This window comes from Equus caballus, chromosome 17 (genome assembly GCF_041296265.1).
Source record: "Equus caballus isolate H_3958 breed thoroughbred chromosome 17, TB-T2T, whole genome shotgun sequence".
In the NCBI taxonomy this organism is placed as follows: Eukaryota; Metazoa; Chordata; class Mammalia; order Perissodactyla; family Equidae; genus Equus; species Equus caballus.
The window spans coordinates 35,976,463-35,989,421 of NC_091700.1; the positions used below are offsets into that span (position 1 = coordinate 35,976,463).

At 41.4% G+C, this 12,959-nt stretch overlaps 1 protein-coding gene across 2 annotated transcripts in view; it reads left to right on the forward strand.

Annotated features, from left to right (window-relative positions):
• LOC138918351 (phosphatidylinositol 3,4,5-trisphosphate 3-phosphatase TPTE2-like) overlaps positions 1-12,959 on the forward strand; it is a 390,322-nt gene that overhangs the window by 90,375 nt on the left and 286,988 nt on the right. For both annotated transcript variants that reach the window (XM_070239583.1, XM_070239584.1), the window contains 4 exons: positions 3,676-3,723; positions 4,607-4,660; positions 10,724-10,771; positions 11,655-11,708. In XM_070239583.1, coding sequence (XP_070095684.1) covers positions 3,676-3,723; positions 4,607-4,660; positions 10,724-10,771; positions 11,655-11,708 — 204 coding nt within the window. The remainder of the gene's footprint in view (positions 1-3,675; positions 3,724-4,606; positions 4,661-10,723; positions 10,772-11,654; positions 11,709-12,959) is intronic.

A 12,959-nucleotide genomic window follows, 5' to 3' on the forward strand; every position in this document is an offset into this window, starting at 1 on the left:
CAACCTTTTCAGATTGGCTTCTTTCACAAAGTAACATGCATGTAAGGTTTCTTTTCACAGCTTGATAGCTCGTTGCTTTTTAGCGCTGAATAATATGCCGTTGACTAGATGTACCACGGTTTGTTCATCCGTTCATCAGGTGCAGGACATCTTGGTTGCTTCCGCTTTTTGGCGATTACGAGTAAAGCTGCTATCAGCATTTGTGTGCAGGTTTTCATCTGCGTGTAAGTTTTGAACTCCTTGGGGTAAATACCAAGGAGCGTATGTTAAGCTGGATCGTACGTTAAGGGTTATGCTTAGTTTTGTAAGAAACCCCTAAACTGCCTTCCAGAGTGGCTGTTCCGTTTTGCCTTGCCACCAATACTGAATGAGTGTCTCCATTGCTCCACATGCTTGTCAGCAATTGCTGTTGTTAGTGTTCCATATTTTGACTATTCTAACAGGTGTGTAGTGGTATCTCATTGTTCAATTTGCATTTCCCTGGAGCCATATGATGTGGAGCATCGTCTTGTACTCTTAGTTGCCATTTTTATGTCTTCTTTGGCCAGATGTCTGTTAAGTTGTTTGCCCCATTTTTTAATCTGGTTGTGTGTGTTCTTGTTGTTTAGTTTTAAGATTTCTTTGCGTATTTGTCTATTTGTTATTCCTTTATCAACTGTGCCTTTTGCAAATGTTTTCTCCCAGTCTGTGGCTTGTGTTTTTATCCTCTTGACATTGTGTCTTGTGGAGCAGCAGTTTAAAATGTTAATGAAGTCCAGCTTATCAGTTATTCCTTTCATGATCTTGATTTTGCTGTCACATCTAGAAAGTCATGTTTCTAAAGAGGTCATCTCGGTTTTCTTCCGTGTTATTGTCTTCTAGGAATTCTAGAGTTTTGCTTTTGACATGTGGGTCTATAATGCATTTTGATTTCCGTTTTGTAAAGGTGTAAAGGTCCATGTGCACGTTCATTGTCTCGCACGTGGATGTCCAGTTCTTCCAGCACCATTCGTTGAAAAGACTGTCTTTGCTCCATTGTATGGTCTGTGCTCCTTTGTCAAAGAACGGTGGAGTATGTTAACGGGCATCTATTTCTAGGCTCTCTGTTCTGCTCCTTTGGTCCGTTTGTCTGTTCTTTCGCCAGTACCACACTGTCTTGATTGCTGTAGCTTTATAGTGAATTTTGACATTGGCTCATGTCAGTCCTTCAACTTTTTTCTTCTTTGATATTATGTTGACTTTTAAAAAGCTATTGCAGTTGCGATACGGTCAGAGAAAATCTATATGATATTGCTCCCGCGCACGTTATTAATGCTTTGTTTATGTCCAAATATGTTGTCTGTTTTCATAAATGTCACTTGTGTGCTCTCAAACAAGATGTGTTCTGTTTGCCCCAGAGAGAGATCGTGTCAGTCTGTTCTTATTTTCTTTGCTCTTTTTGGAAGCTTTTAGAATTTTCTCTTCATTTCCATGGATCCTTTACAGATAATTTTTTACTTCCTTCTTTAACTTTGTGAAATTTATCTTCATTAGTTTTTGAATATTTCCTCTTCTCTGTTTTCTTTTTTTTCCATCTTAGATGTCTTGGATTTCATTTATTTCAGATGTTAGATGTCTTTTTTTACCCACCATATCACACAGCTGTTCTTTTAAATATTCTCTCACTTTATTGTTTTATTGTGTTTCCTGGGAGAGTTTCTCAATGTCATTTTCCATGTCTAAATAATTTGCTGTTCTCATGTATCCACACTGCTGTTTATCCCATGACTTAAGTCTTTAACAATCGTACTTTTACACCTATTTCCTCATGAGGTTTTCCTTATGGTTTCTCATTGTCACTTCGTGCTACTAACATCTTCCCTTGTATCTTTAAGTGTATTTGTCATGCTTATGTTCCAGTATGTTCCAGTAGTTCTACTTCAAATGGTCTATGTTGCTCACTTTGTTGTATTTCTTTTTCAGTCGTTGTACTCCTCAGGTATGTAATTGTTTTGACTTGTGAGCTTTCATTCCTTGTGGCTGTTGGCTACTCTGTCTGGCATCTTGTATTAGAGAAGGGCTAACGTTTTGCTTGGGACCATCTCAGTCTGTGGCTGTTATCTCAGAATAATTATTAATAGTGTGTCCCTTTCACTCTCAGAAGTGTCCTCTCTTGGGTGCTGTATTATATAGTCACCTTTGTTGAGACCTAGGACCTAAGGTGTGTTTTTCTAAGTAAGTTTAATATGAGGGGAGGTGATGGCCCCAGGCGCAGACAGTCTCAGAAACCGTGAAACACTGTGACCACTCAACTCCTGTGGTCAGGATCTGTCACCTTTGAGCTCTTGGGGAAAGCGGCATTTGAGGAGGCATTTGAGGTTGTCACCTGGGGCTTGGGAGACGGAGGAGGTGGAGGAGTGAAGGATCAAGGATTGTTCAGCCCTTCCCTGCTTTCATCAGCTAACCTAATGCTACTCTAATTTTATCCTAGCTACATCTGGGTGGTTGCTACTTGTTTCTGCTGAGAAAGGAAAGTGATCGCTTCCAAGCAACTCAGGGGAGAGGCAAGAACGGTCCTTAAAATTTTCCCTCACACTGAGCCCCTCAAGGCTGCCACCCACTGCCCCTAATCCCAGGCTACCCACCAATTAAGAGACAGCCTTCAGGCCTCTGTCATTTCGCAGGGTTGTCACTCTTGTTATTTCTGGGGGTGCATAGTTCCTTAGGACTTCTGAAGTTTTGGGAGGAGGATGCAACATGCCGTACCATTTGGCGTCTTGATAGGAACCCATGATTTCTCTGGAAATTATCAGGGTGCGTTACTTTGATGAGAACCTTTAAGTGTATTTGAACTTTAAGATATATATACTAATGTATATTGTTGCCAGATACAGAATTAATGAAATTTGAAAGAATTTGGTGAAGAGTGCAGGCTGTCCAAAAATCAATAATATTTGTGCAATGCTGAATATTAGCATGATACTGTGAAGGTGACAGACTCAAAGTGCATTTTGCAAGTGTCTTATTTTGTAGATGAAGAAAAAGATAAATAGAGAAAAGATTACCCAAGCCAGTTTTGAGGTGAAAAGTCTTGATTTTGGATAATAGAACCAGATAACGTTTTCTGAGAGGACTGTAGAGAAAAAGAAAAAGAAAAAGAATCATTGTAAACGCATGGTCTTCACGCAGGTCAGAAAATCTTTTAATCATCATTTGGTCATCGTTGACCTTCCTACTTGATTCTTTCCTACCAAATAACAACCAGGGACTAGGCCCTGACACTGTGTGTTCATTGTTCTTGTGTATTCTCTTTCTATCTATATCTCTGTGTTAGCTCTTACTTGGATGCACCTCCCCATCCCGACACACTCAGATCCCTCTCACGTTTCCCAAATTGATTCCAGAGTGCATGAAGGAGAAACAAAATGGTGAAGAAGGAAGGAGGTTTAATCATGAATGCTATGTCTCCCTTGTTCCCTTCATTCTCTTTCCAGTGGATACACACAGGGACACACAGACACGCACACACGCACATACAGAACCCGGAAACTGTGTCAGAGGTTCCAGTGCTGGACCCTGAAACGGATGCTTTTGTTTCTGTCGCGTTTCCTCGTGACTTTACTTTTTGTGTGCTGCAATTCTGTTGGGAAAAAGAACCTGATTATCTTCCAAAATGTCTGACTCTATTTTTTGTACATGTTTTTTACTCTATGGCAGGGTTATGGATTCTTCCCGAATGTCGTCTGGCAACACTGACAAGACGGGGTGAGTTGACATGAGTGATCTGAGTGGTGAAAGGTACGGGGGGCACCGATGGCAGCAACGGGTTTCCATAAGAGACTATAAGCTTCTGTAGGTAACTTTCTTTCCTGTTGGGCCTAGGTGGCAAAAGGAAGGAGGAGTCATAAGAGGGAGACTTCTTACTCACGGTTTGTTTGTGAGCCTTAGAAAGTAGTAGCCAAAGCTTTGAGGAAACTCTCAGAATGCCTGTGTGTAAGACTCTGCTAGAGTGGGCCAGGAGAGGAGAGAATCCTATTTGGAGCAAGGAGACGGTAGCAGTGGAGAGGGAGCAGTGGAGCTCTCAGCAGAAGAGAATGGAGCTAAACAGACCTCGGCTCCTTTCCTCAGCCTCCAGAGCTCTGCCACCATCTGAAGCTGGTGTCCCGAATGCCAAGCCACCGTCATATTGGAGGGAGCCCGTGCCTCAGACCTGCAATCATCTGAACCCTGTATGAGGAACAGAAAAGACATACATGATACATGAAGGGTCAGGATGTGGTGGAGGCTGTTGAGGATCAGGAAATTAGGAGGAGCTGGGGAAATGTGTGCCTACAACCTGGAGTTGAATTTTGAGCTAAATTCAACCTCGATGCAATTACACGTGAGAGTAAGGTTCAGTAGTGAAGAATTGTATTTCAATATCTTCATTCATTAGGCTTTTAGACCGGCCGAAGATCTTCGTTACAACTATAGAAAGCCCTATTTCTAGGGAAGATTAAAATACTAGTTTCCAAATAACTAACATCCACATAATTTTTTAGGGTTCAACCAGTTTACCACTTGAAGACTACTTGTAACTAATTGCAAACAAGAGTGTAACTCTATGAAGTCACTTGGAGTCTGATCATATATGCTTTTAATTCTTTAGAAATGACCCCGATGAACTGACAGAAATAATCTGTGATGGAACCACCAACAAAAGGTGACGTATATACTCAGAGAGAGAGAGAGAGAGAGAGAGAGAGAGAGAGAGTGAGTGAAATGCAGACGCGGCATTATCCATGGGAATGCGGAATATTCTGGACAATGATTCTAAGATCTTTTCTAAAATTTCGGATCCACTGAGCTAAGTCATGTTTATCATATTCTTAGATTCACAGAATGCTTGTTCAAATAAGTTGGTCACATCACTGTCCCATGTAGGAAATCTCAAATGACATGTTGTTGCATTTCTTGGTGTTTACGTTAACATGGAACAACTCTCCAGCCTCCGTGATGATTTGTTATGAGGACCAAATAAGTGTTAAACACTTAGGATGATGTCTGGCACGTAATAAATACCATTTAAGTGCTTATTAGATGGAACAAAAGTTTTCCGTGTACTTAGTCATGTCATCTGAAAACAGCGATAATTTTCACATTTCCTGTACAGTCCTTATACCTCTCACTTCTTTTTCTGACGTCATTGAGCAGTGTTGGAAGGCATATGGCTCTTGGGAGGAAATAAAAGGAGGTCAGGACTGGAGAACAGGATTGAGGGAGAGAGAGGTGCGCCACAAGGATGAGGGCTGGCAGGGCCAGGTTTTGAAGGGCATTGTAGGCTCTGCTGAATGGTTTTGGCTCAATCCTAGTAGCACTGGCAAGGCAATGAGGGGTCGTGCTTGAGGCTCTGCAAACAATACAAACTCCAATCGTGAACCGTAGACGTACCAACTGTAGCTTTCTAGAGAGGTAGGCTTTTCTAGAGATGCACTCCTAGACTGTGCATTCCCAGGTATGTGGACATCTTTTGGGGTGATGTCTGGGATGTGGAGAGGGTATGTTGTCTCTGCCGCTATATGGGCTTTTAAGGGCTGGAGAGTCTGTGCAGCTCGATATTCCCTCTCCCACGTGAATGCTGAGAAGAGTGAGAGCTGACCACAAAACAGGGAGCCGACTCCAGACAGAGTGTGGAGAGACCCAGTGGAGATAGCCCTTTGAGTCTTTAGTCAGGAGGTTGACAGAGCAAATCAAGACATAGACTCAATAAGGGGCATTGTTCTAAATGCACTTTCAAGTTTCCTTGGTAGAATAGGTTGGATGTAGGATGAGTTGAGACAGACAATTTTTGGTTTTTCAACGTCAGCTTTTTTGTACTATCTCCTTTTTTCCCCAATCTCATTTTCACCAGAACAAGCACCAGGAGAGCTATTTTTGAAACACTTTTTCCATTGTAAGAATTCGAAACTTATGCAGATTTCTAAATTGTGGTAAATGCATGTAACCTAAAATTGATCATCTTCAGCATTTTTAAGTGTGCCATTCTGTAGCGTTAGGTACCTTCCTATTGTTGTGCAGCCAACCTGCAGAACTCTTCTCGTCTTGCAAAACTGAAACTCTGTACACATTAAACTACTCTCCCCGTTGCCCCTTTCCCAAGCTCTTGGCAACCACCATTCTACCTTCTGTCTCTGTGAGTTTGACTACTCTAGGTATGTCATGTCAGTGGAATCATGCAAAATTTGTCTTCTTGTGCCTAGTTATTTCATTTAGCACAATGCCCTCAAAGTCAATCCATGTTGCAGCATGTGTCAGAATTTCATTTCTTTTTAAGACTGAACAATATTCCAACACATACAGAAAGTTCTCGCAAGGGGTTGCAAAAGCTCCAGTATACCCTTTACTTACTTTTCCAATTGTTAACATTTTGTCACATTTCCTTTGTTATTCCCGTCATATGGATATGTAGGTAGATAGACATAAATCTATCTATCTATCTATCTATAGATATATATAGAAAGAGAGAGAGAGAAAGAAAATACGTTTAGATATAGATATACACATAGAAAGAGCTCTCTCTCTCAATATATCTGTATCTAGATCTGATTTTTATGTGAGTTGAGGCAGAAGATGTTTGATAGACACACACGTGACACACACCTTCCTACACACTTAGGCTCTATTCCTGAATCATTAGAGAGAAAATGCAGACCACATACCCTTTACTCCTGAATATTTCAGTTTTATTTTTCTACCTTCAGGGACACCTAACCACAGCACAGTGATCAAAATCAGGAAATTTTCACTTCCGTAACCATAATACGATTACCAGAATTGGAAAATGAAAGCCATAATAGAATATTATCTGATTTATGGTTTACATTGCGACTCACTCTTGGTGTCATACATTCTATGGGTTTGGATAAAAGTAGAATGACATGAATCTGTCATTAGAGTTTCATAACGATGGAGTATTTTCACTGCCCTAAAAATCCTTTGTGCTCCGCCCATTCATCCTTCTCCCCGCCAACTCCTGGCAGCCACCGATCTCTTCCTGTCGCCCCAATTTTGCCACTTCCAGAATGTCGTATAGTTGGCCTCGTACAGTATGCAACCTTTTCAGATTGGCTTCTTTCACAAAGTAACATGCATGTAAGGTTTCTTTTCACAGCTTGATAGCTCGTTGCTTTTTAGCGCTGAATAATATGCCGTTGACTAGATGTACCACGGTTTGTTCATCCGTTCATCAGGTGCAGGACATCTTGGTTGCTTCCGCTTTTTGGCGATTACGAGTAAAGCTGCTATCAGCATTTGTGTGCAGGTTTTCATCTGCGTGTAAGTTTTGAACTCCTTGGGGTAAATACCAAGGAGCGTATGTTAAGCTGGATCGTACGTTAAGGGTTATGCTTAGTTTTGTAAGAAACCCCTAAACTGCCTTCCAGAGTGGCTGTTCCGTTTTGCCTTGCCACCAATACTGAATGAGTGTCTCCATTGCTCCACATGCTTGTCAGCAATTGCTGTTGTTAGTGTTCCATATTTTGACTATTCTAACAGGTGTGTAGTGGTATCTCATTGTTCAATTTGCATTTCCCTGGAGCCATATGATGTGGAGCATCGTCTTGTACTCTTAGTTGCCATTTTTATGTCTTCTTTGGCCAGATGTCTGTTAAGTTGTTTGCCCCATTTTTTAATCTGGTTGTGTGTGTTCTTGTTGTTTAGTTTTAAGATTTCTTTGCGTATTTGTCTATTTGTTATTCCTTTATCAACTGTGCCTTTTGCAAATGTTTTCTCCCAGTCTGTGGCTTGTGTTTTTATCCTCTTGACATTGTGTCTTGTGGAGCAGCAGTTTAAAATGTTAATGAAGTCCAGCTTATCAGTTATTCCTTTCATGATCTTGATTTTGCTGTCACATCTAGAAAGTCATGTTTCTAAAGAGGTCATCTCGGTTTTCTTCCGTGTTATTGTCTTCTAGGAATTCTAGAGTTTTGCTTTTGACATGTGGGTCTATAATGCATTTTGATTTCCGTTTTGTAAAGGTGTAAAGGTCCATGTGCACGTTCATTGTCTCGCACGTGGATGTCCAGTTCTTCCAGCACCATTCGTTGAAAAGACTGTCTTTGCTCCATTGTATGGTCTGTGCTCCTTTGTCAAAGAACGGTGGAGTATGTTAACGGGCATCTATTTCTAGGCTCTCTGTTCTGCTCCTTTGGTCCGTTTGTCTGTTCTTTCGCCAGTACCACACTGTCTTGATTGCTGTAGCTTTATAGTGAATTTTGACATTGGCTCATGTCAGTCCTTCAACTTTTTTCTTCTTTGATATTATGTTGACTTTTAAAAAGCTATTGCAGTTGCGATACGGTCAGAGAAAATCTATATGATATTGCTCCCGCGCACGTTATTAATGCTTTGTTTATGTCCAAATATGTTGTCTGTTTTCATAAATGTCACTTGTGTGCTCTCAAACAAGATGTGTTCTGTTTGCCCCAGAGAGAGATCGTGTCAGTCTGTTCTTATTTTCTTTGCTCTTTTTGGAAGCTTTTAGAATTTTCTCTTCATTTCCATGGATCCTTTACAGATAATTTTTTACTTCCTTCTTTAACTTTGTGAAATTTATCTTCATTAGTTTTTGAATATTTCCTCTTCTCTGTTTTCTTTTTTTTCCATCTTAGATGTCTTGGATTTCATTTATTTCAGATGTTAGATGTCTTTTTTTACCCACCATATCACACAGCTGTTCTTTTAAATATTCTCTCACTTTATTGTTTTATTGTGTTTCCTGGGAGAGTTTCTCAATGTCATTTTCCATGTCTAAATAATTTGCTGTTCTCATGTATCCACACTGCTGTTTATCCCATGACTTAAGTCTTTAACAATCGTACTTTTACACCTATTTCCTCATGAGGTTTTCCTTATGGTTTCTCATTGTCACTTCGTGCTACTAACATCTTCCCTTGTATCTTTAAGTGTATTTGTCATGCTTATGTTCCAGTATGTTCCAGTAGTTCTACTTCAAATGGTCTATGTTGCTCACTTTGTTGTATTTCTTTTTCAGTCGTTGTACTCCTCAGGTATGTAATTGTTTTGACTTGTGAGCTTTCATTCCTTGTGGCTGTTGGCTACTCTGTCTGGCATCTTGTATTAGAGAAGGGCTAACGTTTTGCTTGGGACCATCTCAGTCTGTGGCTGTTATCTCAGAATAATTATTAATAGTGTGTCCCTTTCACTCTCAGAAGTGTCCTCTCTTGGGTGCTGTATTATATAGTCACCTTTGTTGAGACCTAGGACCTAAGGTGTGTTTTTCTAAGTAAGTTTAATATGAGGGGAGGTGATGGCCCCAGGCGCAGACAGTCTCAGAAACCGTGAAACACTGTGACCACTCAACTCCTGTGGTCAGGATCTGTCACCTTTGAGCTCTTGGGGAAAGCGGCATTTGAGGAGGCATTTGAGGTTGTCACCTGGGGCTTGGGAGACGGAGGAGGTGGAGGAGTGAAGGATCAAGGATTGTTCAGCCCTTCCCTGCTTTCATCAGCTAACCTAATGCTACTCTAATTTTATCCTAGCTACATCTGGGTGGTTGCTACTTGTTTCTGCTGAGAAAGGAAAGTGATCGCTTCCAAGCAACTCAGGGGAGAGGCAAGAACGGTCCTTAAAATTTTCCCTCACACTGAGCCCCTCAAGGCTGCCACCCACTGCCCCTAATCCCAGGCTACCCACCAATTAAGAGACAGCCTTCAGGCCTCTGTCATTTCCCAGGGTTGTCACTCTTGTTATTTCTGGGGGTGCATAGTTCCTTAGGACTTCTGAAGTTTTGGGAGGAGGATGCAACATGCCGTACCATTTGGCGTCTTGATAGGAACCCATGATTTCTCTGGAAATTATCAGGGTGCGTTACTTTCATGAGAACCTTTAAGTGTATTTGAACTTTAAGATATATATACTAATGTATATTGTTGCCAGATACAGAATTAATGAAATTTGAAAGAATTTGGTGAAGAGTGCAGGCTGTCCAAAAATCAATAATATTTGTGCAATGCTGAATATTAGCATGATACTGTGAAGGTGACAGACTCAAAGTGCATTTTGCAAGTGTCTTATTTTGTAGATGAAGAAAAAGATAAATAGAGAAAAGATTACCCAAGCCAGTTTTGAGGTGAAAAGTCTTGATTTTGGATAATAGAACCAGATAACGTTTTCTGAGAGGACTGTAGAGAAAAAGAAAAAGAAAAAGAATCATTGTAAACGCATGGTCTTCACGCAGGTCAGAAAATCTTTTAATCATCATTTGGTCATCCTTGACCTTCCTACTTGTTTCTTTCCTACCAAATAACAACCAGGGACTAGGCCCTGACACTGTGTGTTCATTGTTCTTGTGTATTCTCTTTCTATCTATATCTCTGTGTTAGCTCTTACTTGGATGAGCCTCCCCATCCCGACACACTCAGATCCCTCTCACGTTTCCCAAATTGATTCCAGAGTGCATGAAGGAGAAACAAAATGGTGAAGAAGGAAGGAGGTTTAATCATGAATGCTATGTCTCCCTTGTTCCCTTCATTCTCTTTCCAGTGGATACACACAGGGACACACAGACACGCACACACGCACATACAGAACCCGGAAACTGTGTCAGAGGTTCCAGAGCTGGACCCTGAAACGGATGCTTTTGTTTCTGTCGTGTTTCCTCGTGACTTTACTTTTTGTGTGCTGCAATTCTGTTGGGAAAAAGAACCTGATTATCTTCCAAAATGTCTGACTCTATTTTTTGTACATGTTTTTTACTCTATGGCAGGGTTATGGATTCTTCCCGAATGTCGTCTGGCAACACTGACAAGACGGGGTGAGTTGACATGAGTGATCTGAGTGGTGAAAGGTACGGGGGGCACCGATGGCAACAACGGGTTTCCATAAGAGACTATAAGCTTCTGTAGGTAACTTTCTTTCCTGTTGGGCCTAGGTGGCAAAAGGAAGGAGGAGTCATAAGAGGGAGACTTCTTACTCACGGTTTGTTTGTGAGCCTTAGAAAGTAGTAGCCAAAGCTTTGAGGAAACTCTCAGAATGCCTGTGTGTAAGACTCTGCTAGAGTGGGCCAGGAGAGGAGAGAATCCTATTTGGAGCAAGGAGACGGTAGCAGTGGAGAGGGAGCAGTGGAGCTCTCAGCAGAAGAGAATGGAGCTAAACAGACCTCGGCTCCTTTCCTCAGCCTCCAGAGCTCTGCCACCATCTGAAGCTGGTGTCCCGAATGCCAAGCCACCGTCATATTGGAGGGAGCCCGTGCCTCAGACCTGCAATCATCTGAACCCTGTATGAGGAACAGAAAAGACATACATGATACATGAAGGGTCAGGATGTGGTGGAGGCTGTTGAGGATCAGGAAATTAGGAGGAGCTGGGGAAATGTGTGCCTACAACCTGGAGTTGAATTTTGAGCTAAATTCAACCTCGATGCAATTACACGTGAGAGTAAGGTTCAGTAGTGAAGAATTGTATTTCAATATCTTCATTCATTAGGCTTTTAGACCGGCCGAAGATCTTCGTTACAACTATAGAAAGCCCTATTTCTAGGGAAGATTAAAATACTAGTTTCCAAATAACTAACATCCACATAATTTTTTAGGGTTCAACCAGTTTACCACTTGAAGACTACTTGTAACTAATTGCAAACAAGAGTGTAACTCTATGAAGTCACTTGGAGTCTGATCATATATGCTTTTAATTCTTTAGAAATGACCCCGATGAACTGACAGAAATAATCTGTGATGGAACCACCAACAAAAGGTGACGTATATACTCAGAGAGAGAGAGAGAGAGAGAGAGAGAGAGAGAGTGAGTGAAATGCAGACGCGGCATTATCCATGGGAATGCGGAATATTCTGGACAATGATTCTAAGATCTTTTCTAAAATTTCGGATCCACTGAGCTAAGTCATGTTTATCATATTCTTAGATTCACAGAATGCTTGTTCAAATAAGTTGGTCACATCACTGTCCCATGTAGGAAATCTCAAATGACATGTTGTTGCATTTCTTGGTGTTTACGTTAACATGGAACAACTCTCCAGCCTCCGTGATGATTTGTTATGAGGACCAAATAAGTGTTAAACACTTAGGATGATGTCTGGCACGTAATAAATACCATTTAAGTGCTTATTAGATGGAACAAAAGTTTTCCGTGTACTTAGTCATGTCATCTGAAAACAGCGATAATTTTCACATTTCCTGTACAGTCCTTATACCTCTCACTTCTTTTTCTGACGTCATTGAGCAGTGTTGGAAGGCATATGGCTCTTGGGAGGAAATAAAAGGAGGTCAGGACTGGAGAACAGGATTGAGGGAGAGAGAGGTGCGCCACAAGGATGAGGGCTGGCAGGGCCAGGTTTTGAAGGGCATTGTAGGCTCTGCTGAATGGTTTTGGCTCAATCCTAGTAGCACTGGCAAGGCAATGAGGGGTCGTGCTTGAGGCTCTGCAAACAATACAAACTCCAATCGTGAACCGTAGACGTACCAACTGTAGCTTTCTAGAGAGGTAGGCTTTTCTAGAGATGCACTCCTAGACTGTGCATTCCCAGGTATGTGGACATCTTTTGGGGTGATGTCTGGGATGTGGAGAGGGTATGTTGTCTCTGCCGCTATATGGGCTTTTAAGGGCTGGAGAGTCTGTGCAGCTCGATATTCCCTCTCCCACGTGAATGCTGAGAAGAGTGAGAGCTGACCACAAAACAGGGAGCCGACTCCAGACAGAGTGTGGAGAGACCCAGTGGAGATAGCCCTTTGAGTCTTTAGTCAGGAGGTTGACAGAGCAAATCAAGACATAGACTCAATAAGGGGCATTGTTCTAAATGCACTTTCAAGTTTCCTTGGTAGAATAGGTTGGATGTAGGATGAGTTGAGACAGACAATTTTTGGTTTTTCAACGTCAGCTTTTTTGTACTATCTCCTTTTTTCCCCAATCTCATTTTCACCAGAACAAGCACCAGGAGAGCTATTTTTGAAACACTTTTTCCATTGTAAGAATTCGAAACTTATGCAG